The following is a 14,280-nucleotide window of genomic DNA, read 5'->3' on the forward strand; positions in this document are numbered from 1 at the left end:
CTACATCAATATTCTGATAATCAAAGAGGGTAATGGAATAAATTGAAGGTTTAAATTTTTCTCTAAAGTGGTGGAGTGTGTGTGCGAGCGGGGGGGGGGGATGTGGCTAATATTACACAACTTTTTCATACACATAGCAATATACAAAGTAACAAGACCAGGATAACATTGGAAATTTGTTCGCCTGATATGTCAGCACCCGTCTCAGCTAAAGAAACAAGTCTTCTACTGCATGGGAAATATACATGAATTCATGCCCTTTAGATGGGGTAAAGGGGGGGGGGGGAGAAAGAAAAAAACTCTCAGATACAAAAATTACTGTACACATCACAAACATTCATGGCATAGATTTTCAAGAATGTTTGGTATGTTCGGTTCAGTCCAATAATAATTTACCTCAATTCAGTCAACTATAGGAATGAGGAGGGGGGAGTACCTATATATGTGGTGAGGACCGGTGGAGTCAAACCCAATGTGGCTAATATTCATTACCATCATGCTGGGTCGTTTAGAGTATTCACACCATGAGATGTTAATGGGGGATTTTTCTCACAATTCAACAACACATTCGTGTAGTCAGACAATTACCAATATAACCTAGCAGGTATGCTTGTATCATGGAGCTATCTGTTAATAGCTCTATGCTCGTATCATACAGAAAATAAAATCAACATGGACATACCTTGTTGAGCAAGTATGATATCACCACAGTAGAAAGAGAATATTGAGATAGGCCTTATATGTATTAGGGTTATTTAGCTGAAATAATACAGGTTGCACCTTCATCCCAATCAAATGAAACTGCGTAGTTGATTGATTATTATTGAAGTGGTTGTAATGTCTTAAGACTAAGACATGAACTAGTATTCAATTAGATCAATTGCACCCTTGGAGCTATATTAATCCTCGCCCGACGAGGCAGATAAGAATCGGGTAGTAAATTTATGAGTTCAAAGCATTGAAACGAACAAGATATGATAATATCAGTATAAATGATATAATATTATAATACAAATATACAGAAACTTTTGTAGCCGATGATAGCGCGATGTACGCAAATAAAATGATTTGCTGAGATTGCACTCACCAGAAATCACAAGAGTCTGGTATTGATCCCTGTGGTCTGAATATGACCCAAAAAATTAGTCCAAGGAAAGTTAGGATTGCCCAGCGAAGACAACTCACAAACTTGGCTGGTATTCAGGAAAGAGGATATCAAGGCGTTTTCTGAACTTTCCACTGTCTGTGGATGGATGGTAGGATGTGAAGGAGAGATGGTTGGTAGGACGTGAAGGAGAGATGGTTGGTAAATCGTTGGTAGATAGATAGGGACACCGGTCTTTCCTGGTTTCCAGTCCTATCACTACCTCCAAGAGATGACTTTATCATCAGATTCTTTGCACACCGCAACTCTCTCTCTTCTTTTCTTTTGTTTTTTAGCAGGTGTAAGAGAGGGATGACTCTCCTATCACACACTCCTTGGAGTATCCTTTTAGCACACGTGGGAGTATTGAGAGTGATTTATCTTGCAGTGGTGGTTAGGGGGATTGGATACCATCGCATACCCTTTGGTGTCGGGTGCAAAACAGGGACCTTTTGCTTGAGAAGAGGGAAGTGCAAGGTCCCATAGTCCTGCTTTCTAGACTCTGTTACTACGCATCATGAATGCTGGGATCCGTTCGAATGATTGGTTTTGATAATGGATAATTGAAACCAATGCCAAGGGTTGCGGATTCATGCTAAATCTGTCATTTTCTGCTCCTACATGCAGTGTAGTACACAAGCATGGGATTGGGATAGTGTTATAATGATGAGACTATAATGATTATGATAGCAGAGAAAATGATTCTGGAGGGTGGTGTGCAAAGTTGGTTGCCTCACACATCCACCGAGGTGCTCTAGTTCAAAGGCCTGGTTGAGAGCAGCGGCTCGCCTAGAATAAGTCTGTTCTATCTCGAGTTAATCAGGTTTGATTTGCTAATAAGTGCACTACATGAGAAGATTGGCTTTAGGCTTATAACAATGAGGGAATGTGATACATGTATGGTATCCTTAAGACTGGGGGTAAAAGAAAGGGAAAGAAAAATGAACATGGGGTTGAGAGGGAAGGAAGGGTAGGAGTGGAGAAGTGGTGGGGGTATCAAAAGAGGGATGGTAGAACAGGGGTGGAAGGAAGAAAGGTGGAAGGAGGGGAGAAGGAAAGAAGAGATGGATAGATAGAGAGATAAGGGGAGAGGTGCTGATGTAAAAAAAGAAAAGAAGAGAAACAAGAAAGAAATAACAGGTAGAAGATGACAGATGAGGAGAGATGGAGAAGGAAAAGGAACGAAAGAGAAAGAAGGAAGGAGGGATGGAAGGGGAGCAGATGAAGAGAGAGAGAGAGAGAGAAAGAGAGAAAGAAAGAAAGGAACGAAAGGAAGGAAGGAAGGAAGGAAGGAAGGAAGGAAGGAAGGAAAGAAAGAAAGAAAGAAAGAAAGAAAGAAAGAAAGAAAGAAAGAAAGAAAGAAAGAAAGAAAGAAAGAAAGAAAGAAAGAAAGAAAGAAAGAAGGAAAGAAGGAAAAAAGAAGGACAGAGAGACAGGGGGATGGGGGTGATGCAGGTACATCAACCCTTATGACTCATTGTGAGTAACTTGATTTTTTAAATAAGACACCAGTTATATAGCAATTACTTCATCCAAAAATTAGATTACCCACAAAGACAATCAAATGAAGACCCAGACAATAAGAAAATAAAACAGGATTAAATGATTTAGAGGCTCAAGCAAGTATAACCAAAAGTATACTTTATCTTAACATCTTGATGGAGAATTCTTCTTTGTAGTAAATACCCAAAACTTGAGAACCCATTTGATATTTCAATAGGGGTAAATTATTCCACTTCCTTTCAGTATGCAAAATCATAGCATAAACATTCAGAAGTTACATCGGATTTACTCTTTTCAATTTCAGCAGTTAACCTATCTACCAGTTTGTGAAGGGAGGGACTGAGATGTGAGGCGAAGAGATAACTGACCAATGACCAATTAGCCCCCTGCCATCCTTAGAGATCAATTTACCAAGTATTTGACCAGGCATGACATCACAGCTTTCTAATAGGGGTCAAGGTCATAACACGTGAGGAGACATGACAAGAGAGATGAATATCACCATGCTTGATGGTCATCAAACATAAATAATCAAAATATGTTTTAACAGCACCCAAGGAGAGGCTGTCTGGTTGATAAATTGCCATTTGGACTACACCCACTTTGTCTACTTTCCATCATATCACACATTGGCTAATCCCAGTAAATCTAAATCAAGTCCACAACTATTTGGTTTAATTGCCATCTTAGCCCATTTAGACTAAATCCTTCTTGTTTAATACAAACTTGTCTAACACCATTTAGTCTGCATAATTACATGAACTGTTTATGAACCCATATTTAATTTGACATAGTGCAAATAATAAGTCAACAAAGTTGAAATAAAGTGATCTGGCATTGGACCAACTAGTAATTAGACCAATTAAGTATTAGACAAATTGATGGTTGGTCCAATGATAATAAGACCAAATAAATATTACTGTTGACAAGCACATGATAGAATGCTGGCCAATCACATATTGAACTTCGCATTACTTATAATTTATTCATTTATCTATCCATATTTCTACATACATATGTATATCTAATCTTGACCTATATTATTTCTATTTTGAATATTCTTAATTGTTTGTGATATAAACGTACATTCAAAATGGACATGAAATGAATGAATAAAATAAAATACTTTCTGCATACTTCAATTGTTAATGGGCAATTAAACTCTAAAATATAACACAATTGACCCATTTATTATCTTTCTACATGTATTTGGCCATTAGTGACGTATAATTCTCCTGTGACATTTTGACTGATGCTATTTATGGATGATAGAGATGCTCCTAAGTAAGAGATGACGGCTTGGAATAGACAAGACACCAAACCTTCCCTGTGGGACTGTATATATCTTGTTCACACTATCAAGTAATATCCCTATTTATGAGTGATGACAGGTATCTTCAAGAAATGATGGACAATGGGAAGGGTCTCTACTTAGGATGATAGGGAAGCCATGTTTCAAGTGGATCGATTTACATTATCAGATGAAATATAAATAGGTCAAATTAAATGATTTATGTTGTGAAAATTGCAGCTTTAGTATGAAGTACATGAAATAGAATAAAAACTCTGCATCTTTAGAAGATAGAAATGATTGCTAAAATTCTTTATAATCAATATTATAGGCAAAATATTTAAGTAACTGATCATGATTATACATGACATTATGTTTATTCCTTTGTAATTGATGTCACTTTGATTGAAGTATTTATTTAACATCTAAAAACTAAAACAGTACACACCATTTTGCTAGGTGCTCAAGGCATTCCTGTATTACCCCAGCTAAGCTAGTCTACCGATTACTCTGATGCCAGATAGACATGATTAAAAAATCATTCCCAGATTCTTATATCAATGTACTAAAACAAAAATTAACAATTCAGAAACATGATTTATTTTCTTATCTGTAGGATATTAGTTTAAACGAAAAGCTTTTTCAACATCTTCAGTAGACGACCAAATCGTCAATAGCAAAAAGTAACAGCAGAGGACAAATTAATTTTCATAAAATCTACAGAATATCTAATAATGACTACATCCAAATGATTTTTTGAAAATATAGTGAAATTAGAGTGGCTTAAAGTATTTTTAAGTGAAAATTGAAATTTTGAAAGGGCTCTCTAAGGTTCACTTGTTTACAATGATTTTCAATCATTAATTCGAGGGGGTTTTGAAAGAGAGAGATAAGAGGGAGCGGGTTGTTTGTGGTTGTTTACTGCTGCAGTATAGGGTTGTGTGGGTGGTAGCAATTATAAGCCCACAAAGGTTCCCATTCCGACATCATCATATCCTCATCAACAGACTGAATACTAATTAACATCTAAATGTTTGGCCTCCTAAATAAACAGGCTAATTGATCTATCGTGGTGATGCGGTGGTTATTACTACTATTGCACAGTTTATATCAACCTCAGGAGCAGGTTTCGCCATTTACTATACCACACCTCTATAGCTTTGGGTAGAAAGGCATTAAAGTCTGTTTCTGTCAAGACAGCAATCAACTCATGAATCATTTTGATTCTTGTAACATTACTTTCACACTGAATTACCGGATTGAGAAAACTATCTTCGTGAGTGATAGACATTCAACATTTTTTTTTTTCATATATAAACCTCGTTAAGTTGCCCCCTTCCCCCACAATGTGGAACTGACCATGAAAATATTATACTCAAATTTGAAGGGTAAAACAAGATCCGGCTAAAAACTTCTTATTAATGTATATATAAAATCAGTGTCGAGGTGAGGGAACTCCAGACAATTTGTAATATGATGAAAATGAAGAAATGTCAGAGAGCAGGGGAATACATCGATTTAGAAGACCGCATAGTCTGTCGAGATGGCGTGATTGGTTCCTCCCCAAACACCTCTGCACTCATCATCATCATCATACCATCGAGACTCAACGCTCTAATTAACAGATTCAACAACAACATTCTTATAGCAGATGACACGTTGGGTTTCCCAGGAGACTGGTGGGAGGAAGTGTAAACAACAAAGAATATGAGAAAGTGCAAAAGATGCTCACTAAATTGACCTGGAAAGGTTAACCCTTGGTTAATAGTTCATGAAACCTTTATTACGTTTCTTATATCTTTGAAGTGATGAGACCCTCGGCTTTCTAATATGTATGTTCAGCTAAACTTCTTGAAGTAGGACTTTGCTGACTATAGAGGGCAGCATTGCAGAATAGCCAATCATCTACATGAACTTTACTGATTCAGTAGCGTTCAGTTTGCCTGGGTGACTAACTCATAATCCTCCGTCTCCTCTTACAACTCATCACGAATTACCCCATCATTACCACAAATGTACTTACCATCTTCGTTGTCATCCTCCTCCCCCTCGTCATTATCATCATTGTCATCATCATCATCAGCATCATCATCACCATCATCATCATCTTCATCATGATCACCACATCATCATCAACATCATCACCACCACCATCATCACCATTTTATTTATTATCACCATCATTACCATTATCATCATCATTATCATCATTATTATCATCATCATCAGCATCATCAGCAGCATCATCGTCACCATCATCATCACCATCATCATCTTCATCATGATCATCACTATCATCATCAACATCATCACCACCACCATCATCACCATCTTATTTATTATCACCATCATTACCATTATCATCATCATTATCATCATTATTATCATCATCATCATCATCATCGGCAGCATCATCGTCACCATCATCATCACCATCATCATCTTCATCATGATCATCACCATCATCATCAACATCATCACCACCACCATCATCACCATCTTATTTATCATCATCACCATCATTAGCTTGGAAAAAGCTTAATCATCATCATGATCATGCATCATAATCACCATTATCATTATCTTCCTAACCAGCACCAACATCATGATCACCATCATCATCAACACCACTACCACCACAACTCCACTATTATCTGCACTTTTTAGAAGCTCTTCACACCAAGACACAAGTGGTTGTGTGAACTTACCTCATCACATGAGGCACAGCGGGGCATTATGAGTTCTGCGTAGTGCCGTTCACAGTGGATCTGTCCATCCCTAAAGAAGTATCCAGTATCAACGAGCAGTTCTTCACATGTATTACAAGTGAAACAGAATGGATGCCAACATGAACCTTCTTCTTCCATCTTATCTACAAAGATACCAATTTCACCGGCTTCGATCTCTCCTCCACATTTAAAACATTCCTGGAAAGAAAGGAATTTGACATTGGAATCTAGAAAGTAACAAGTACTCAAAGAAATACCATTTAACAAACTAATGATATTAAGATACTTTAACTGATATTTATTTTCTGGCAGTTGTAAGAATTGTTGTATCCAACAGTTACCAGAATAACAGTGCTTCTATGACAATACCAAAGTAAGTTTATCAACTTTGAGAACTTGTTAGAAATCATTATGCTACTGAAATTCTCTCCAGGAGTTATTATAGTCCCACCCAATTCGAGACCACTTTGTGAAAAAAGATATGACAAACTTGATATGAAAAACTAACCGTTTTTCTCCCTTACTGGTCTTGCATAATTTTATACAGCAAGTTTGTAGAAACAGAACCTTTATTCATTAATTTTTTTTCTTTTTATGATCAGCAAGAATTCCTGGATTTCATGACAAAGCAATCTTCAATGGTTAACAATATCATAATTGATGATAATTGGTGTTATAAATCTCTAAATATTGGTAGTGCCTTAGAAATATGACTCACCATATCTTGAGGTAAATAGTCTTTAACTCTGCCGACCCCAAACGCCGTCTCGTCTCGTAGTTCTAGGAATTGAGTGTAGCTTTCATTGGTTGCAGCATCGCCCAGGAAGTGACAGAACTCCTCCGAGACATCTTGTTTAGGTATTTGTATAATCAGCTGCCGATCACGGTATTTCTCACCCGGGGTATGTAGTCTTGGAATTTGATTATTGGGTAACGAGTTCATAAATTCCTCAATCTATGGTTGAATAAACAAAATAAAACCAGACAAATTAGTTCAGTTCAGGTCAGTTCAGTTCTATGTCTTTATTTCCATATCAGTAAAAAATCGAATTCATATTTACAACACATAACATTATAAATTCATTTCTAGTCATTAAATATTTACATACATAAAGAGAGCAGAAAAAAATGCATTTCATAATTCATGTACAATAATATAGTAAATGAGGAAAAAGGGGGGAACTAAAAAGCGAACCTTGTGGGTTAAATGTTCCCCCCAGGAACAAAAAATTAGTAGATTGTGTACACAAAGAAGATGATAAAAAAGCGTTTAAACAGAGTAACAAGGCAAAAGCAAAAACAAAAACAAACACATCCACACCACACAGTCAATCACACAGGCATGGGGGGGGGGTATTTGTGCCTAGTCAATTGTGCCTGGAACAAGTTACTCTAAAATTTGTAAATGAAAATAAAGGTTTCAACATGAATATGTTCTTTTGATAACATAATTTTATGAAGAATTGTGTTGGTAGATGAAGGAAACCTAAATCCATTGGCAAAGCACCACATCCCATTCACAGTCCTGTCAAACGTGGTTGTTTAACCCCCTCCCCCCAAAAAAATGACTGAAAGATACAATGTGGGTTTGTGTTTTGCATTAAAATGTAATGTAAAGAGCAAAATGAAGTTATAAGAGATCAAGAAATTGGGGGTAGCAATGGCAAAGAGTTTGCGGAAGACGTGGAAAGGAAAGGTAAGGGGACAGGGGAATGAAAAATAAGAAAAGTCATCACCTGGCTGGTCAGAAGGGCATTAGGATTTACAACATACATCATTACCCGCTCCTATTGATTAGGCAGAAGGACGTTCTATCACATGCTCTGTACAGTTTGTGTAGTGCACAAATGAGCTTATGCCCTTATGCCGGCTACACAGGAACTGTAAAAAACCATGCATGGGAAACCTACTACCCTTCTGAAAACCAGGCAACAATATGATATTGGGGGGGGGGGGAAGTGGGAGAAGATGGCTACTTACTTTAGTAACAGATAGACCTTGCGGGACCCATGAGTATCCCAGAGCAAGGGCCTTCTCTTTTGTCCTTTGTAGCTGGGCATGGTCCTCGATTGGAAGATTTAATCTCTCAAAAACCGTTACAAGATTATCATGGATGATGTCATGATCTTCTCTACCACAATGACATGATGCACATGTACTCCTGGATGGGGTGAGGAAAGAAATTCAAAGATGATGAATTAAAACTGGTGAAAAAAAAGTAAAATGGCACCAAACCAGAGCATTAGAAAGTATGTCATTTTATTAATGATATCACCATTAAAAACATACATAATCTCCATGTTGAAGAAAACTTTTGATTTAAAAAAATGCACTTTTTGGTGTAAAACAGAAGTAAGAGAGAGGAGGAAGAAAAGATTAAAATGTGGTTGGCATAATATCTCTTATTTCGGAGGGGGGGGGGGGGGTTGAAAAGAGTAAATACGAATACATAGTTATCAATGAACAAATTGATTGATTAATAGGATTTAATTTTCAGTACAATTTATTCATTTCACACTTTAATTTGTCCTTTTGTATTTTATCCACATCTATAATATGAAAACAAACAACATGTGAAAGATATCATAACAATTATAACACCTTTAGAGAATATAATTTTATATCCTTCCTGGAAAATGAGATGAATGGAGACAGACCGATATACAGCACATCATGATGAATGTAACTTCAAGTATCTTTCAGCTAAATTTCAACACTGCCCTCTATAATTGAAACTTGTACAGTCACATGGCGTATCCTCAGATCCATGCCACATTCAAACATTCTGCAATAGCACGCTTTGGGGATTTTCTTTTTCTTGGGTTTTCATAATTTTCATTCAAATATTTGTGCTGAAAGGTCACTATATTTAGTGTATAATTTCCAATTATATTTATTGTATAACCAATCAATCATGGTCAAACACTAAATCTAATGACCCTTCATGACTGAATGCATACTCCTGTCTAGATCTATTCTGAAAATGTGAATGATATGTCAAATGGCTAACTGAATTATTCTACCTTATACCATCAAGGATTTATTAACCTACATAGAATCCATGCATGATTGTACTATTGGCATTGATAGAAGAGTTTTGTGTTCTGTTGATATTTTGTAGTTTTATCCAAGGATTCATTCTTGGTAAATGTAAGGAGTACAGTGGTATGTCATGAAATGATAGCCCAGCATTTGTATTTTTGTGATTTGTGTAAACAATAATAACAATGAAAATATTCTGCTTTCATATAGGGCTTATTTCATCAGAAAAATGTAAGCACTTTGCAGATATATTATTACCCCAATTAACTGATTCTGGCTTGTCAGCACACAATGTATGCACTTTCTCCACTCCCTGGGGAACATTTTAAACAAGAGCTTTCTAAACTTGATTTTTAAGTACTCATTGGCTTTTGCACGCAGATAGGATTCAACACCTCATTCCTGGAAGGAGAGCGGCGAATGTCAACTGATACCTTGACAAAGGATGCAAGGTTGAGCTGGGATTTGAACACACAATTCCAGCATTAGAAAATAGTTTGGATGCACCCTGGATAAACAATGAATGTATTAAAACACATTTACAAGACTTAATATCCATCCATGTCACGTCACGAAAGACAGCTCCAAAAACGACTGAAACATCATGCACAGCCGACACTAAATCCTCACAAAACACACATTTATGGTACTTGTGACATCATTATGACATCACAGCCCCGGAGAGTAAATAATAAGTGGGAAGCGGGAAACATCCCGCGGAGGACTTGATGAGCTTGTGTCTATAAAAACACTATCCATTAATATATAATACTCTTACACCATCAGGCACGTACAGGCAATAGTTGGGTTTTACAAGGGATTTTACTTGTCAGTCCTAGGAGATAGAAATATCTTTGAACCTATGCCTGCCTTTCTATTCAACCAATTAAAATTGGAATATCTAGTAGTAAGCAACTTGCTCAAATGACACTTGTCAGTCTGCTGTATTAGAAATACATACAACAAAATAATAGGCAATAAATTTGGATTTCACCTTCAGATATTTCTTCTTTTTTCATGAATGAACCAAGTTTTTAATTTTCATCATTATGGTCTTGAATATCCTTGATGTATTCTGTAGTATGATAATAATTGACAAATTAGTTGACTCTACAGAATCAGACATATGCCACAGTAAATTTAAAACCTGAATGAATTTCTCCTACATGAAAGATGCATGGATATTATTACATACAAGGATCACTCTTCAAAATTACTATAATTGACAGTAAGGTTGTAATTTACATGAAAATTTTAAGTATAAATCTCAAATTATTGGTCAGGGAGGTATCTTGAGTCTAAAATGATTCTTTTAATTCTCTTTAACTCATTGAGTGCTTCGTGCACGCTACGTATCCTACTATAACATGCCACACTCGTGCTCGCACGCCTACTATTGATTGCTTTGTGCTTGCATTGTTTCCTACCCTCGCCTGCTTCGTGCATGACTGTGCACATTCGGAATAACAATCATTGTTACGCCGTTTTGCATTGTATTGCGCATCGCATGCACGCCGTAATTAGCACTATTGTGTGCAGTGTGAACTCTGCTTTCTGACAGATAAACTTACTCACGTGGTTTACATTCGACTTTTTCGAGTATTTCTACATTTTTTACAAGATATGGCTCCGCCTCTGAGAAGAGACCTAGGTTTTTGATCCATACAAAACACTCCACAAAATGGAACTACTTGATACAACTCATATTTTAGCGGTAAAGATAATAACAAATCCATATTATGAGGACATCATTATAAGGGGTATGAAATTTCCTACAACTTTACTACACAATATTTTGTGGATAAACTAATCGTTAGAGAGTTACAAGCAATTGTAATCATGACTATTGGAAGGAGTGAATACGACTCGCGATCCCAAAATCAATGTGGCACAGGGGGGTTTTGTGGCTGGCACAGGGGATTAGCATCAGATTAGCACTTTGGCATTGGCTTAGTAGTGTGCGTGGCATGTTAAGAGTTAAATAAATAAAAAAGAAACAAAACATAGAAATAATTTATCTGGTTTCATATGCTATTTCCTTATTTTTTGTGTACTTATCTTTTTATATATCTTAGAGATAAGCCTGTGATAGCTATCTATTTTACTTTTTTAGTTTTAAGGCGACCGCACACCTTACGATTGGTCTGCGACTCAATTTTGGAAAAAACTTCAGTAGAATTTGATGCTAATATTGAGACTTGGAATATCTTACTGTGTAAGGGTTCGAAATCATTGTACGAATACCTATGTTCAAATCTGTGACTATGCTATCATCTTTCTTAAAATAAAAGCCAATTTAATATCCAGTCATAATGACGTCATAGCAGTCATACGATTGGCTACGATTTGAAACTAATTTGGCCTTTACTCCAAAATAAAGGCTTGCAATCTTTCAAACTGGTCATATTAGTATTATTTCAATTGATTTTAACCTCAAACAAAATGATATATGTTCCATTCACATTTAAAGAAAATAAACAACAGTCGTAAGGTGTGCGATGGCCTTTAGACATTTAAATAATGTAAAAACATTACCGACTGGTTCATGATGAGAATCTGCACATCAGAGGCCAACCAACCCATTTCCGAAGCACATTAGAGTAATAGAGAATCATTGCAAACAAGATTCATTGATGGTACACAATACACTTACTAGTGTCGCCTGAATTGAAATACATGGGTTGCTAATTGACCATGATCCATCATTCTCTCTTTCTCAGAACTCTGATTAAATCAATTCATCACATCTATCAATTTCAATATCCTACCGGTTCAAACCAATATTTACACTATTCATTTCAAAGCTGGCAACTAGAACATTGAACACATTCATCTACATTTGTCTTCATGATGGCAATAAAAAACTTAAGTTTACATTCAATTATTCAGTGTTGTGTACTTTTTCAAACTGTATATTACCCTAACTTTTTGTGTGAGGAGCATTCTGGGCATGGTTGTATTACCATATCAGTTTTTTATACCTTTAGTTCACCTAAGATTTGTCAAAAAAAAGGAAGTTATTTCTTTGGTTGTGGGCCGAAAACTAAGATGTGACAGTGAAATATTATATTTGATATTTGTTAATGCACTGTTATCTCAATACCATTGAAATGTTTTATGTTGGTAATAAATTTCTGAACAGTATTAAGATTATCATCATGCCAAAGTAATGTATTGCATTTTGATTTAACATTATTACACGACTTTAAAAAAGATGTATAATCAATTATCACTTTTAATGATTATGAAAAGAATTTTTTTATGAAAGCATACAATTTACAATGTGAATTCTAACAGATTCACAAATAAAGTCTGGTACAAAGATGCAATACAACACATATACTGTATCTGTCATCTCATCAACCCCAATGATGGCATGAAAAGATGATGAATTTCAAAATAAATATCTCAAGATTGCTCCGTTAGCAAGGTGGGTTGATTCTGATGACAGTGAAAATAGTATCTAGAAGAAGTTAATCCAATATAACATCCCTAAAATCTCTAAGGAATAAGAAATAAGGCAGCTTCACTCTCCATAAATTAATGTACAGGGTTGCTCATAAAAAGGCCCGTCAATTTTCAATACATTCTCATGAAACCTTACTAATTGTGACACGCCATTCCCAAACCAACAATAATTCACAAGGGAAGGTGCTACATAAATAGCCAAAATAGTAATTTGGTCTTCAAAAAGCAAAAACTAGAAGAAAAATGCTTATCTGAAAGAGTAGTTCCCCTCCTTCTTGACTCAAAATTTAGTGGAATGTGTGAATCTTTCACTAAGATTGCAGTGTGCACATTTCATGCTTGAGTGAGCCATGGACTTAAACTTTGATTTTTCCTTATGTTTTGAAGCTCAAGTTGATATTTTTGCATTCAGTAATGTACTTGTGTGGGTCATTGTTAAGCAATTTTGACAAGTTGATTCAATTCGAAACCAACCCTGAAAATTATTACATTAAAGAATAAAAAAAAATTCATGACACATATTCTACTAGCGTCCAGTTGAAAAGCCAACAAACTTGTGAGATTCGGCAAACCTCAAACGAAGTGGGTAACACCGACCTAATTCTTTTCTAGGTCCCCCTGGAAATCACTTCCCTCCAAAGCTCCCATCTACCAGTGAGGAGTTACAACAACTGCAACTTGGTTCAAATTAGCTTGATTAGTGTACATATGGGACTATGAGAGAACGACGACGGAAGGAAGTATGAAACCACCGGCTGGGTGAGATCAAAGAGAGGTACTCAATCATCTTCACTGCTTTCAAATGAAACCAGACAGAATTTGTTAGGAGACAGCCTCTGTAACAATGTGAATGAAATTGTAGAATGGAACTAATGTATATATCCTGAGCATTCATAGGACCCCTTTCACATTCATTTTCCCGATCTGAGCCATGCTGAACCAATCCATGCTGTACTGTCCAACTGGACCAGTCCTGAGTTATAAGAATGCATTCCTTTCAATTTAATATTTACAGCTTCAGCATGCTCGGTTGCTTTTTGATAGAGGAATACACAATTTCAGTACACGGCAAAGGTTTTTAGAAGTTGCAAGCCAAATGTTCT

The 14,280-nt window shown here is 36.2% G+C and overlaps 1 protein-coding gene across 1 annotated transcript in view; it reads right to left on the minus strand.

The window, feature by feature from the left end:
* The window catches only part of LOC121413386 (prickle planar cell polarity protein 3-B-like), a 60,101-nt gene that overhangs the window by 33,378 nt on the left and 12,443 nt on the right, over positions 1-14,280 (minus strand). Inside the window, exons 3-5 of the mRNA XM_041606182.1 lie at positions 8,648-8,828; positions 7,386-7,622; positions 6,647-6,865 (exon numbers count right to left, since the gene is read on the minus strand). Of these exons, the coding sequence (XP_041462116.1) occupies positions 6,647-6,865; positions 7,386-7,622; positions 8,648-8,828 (637 nt within the window). The remainder of the gene's footprint in view (positions 1-6,646; positions 6,866-7,385; positions 7,623-8,647; positions 8,829-14,280) is intronic.

This window comes from Lytechinus variegatus, chromosome 4 (genome assembly GCF_018143015.1).
Source record: "Lytechinus variegatus isolate NC3 chromosome 4, Lvar_3.0, whole genome shotgun sequence".
In the NCBI taxonomy this organism is placed as follows: domain Eukaryota; kingdom Metazoa; phylum Echinodermata; class Echinoidea; order Temnopleuroida; family Toxopneustidae; genus Lytechinus; species Lytechinus variegatus.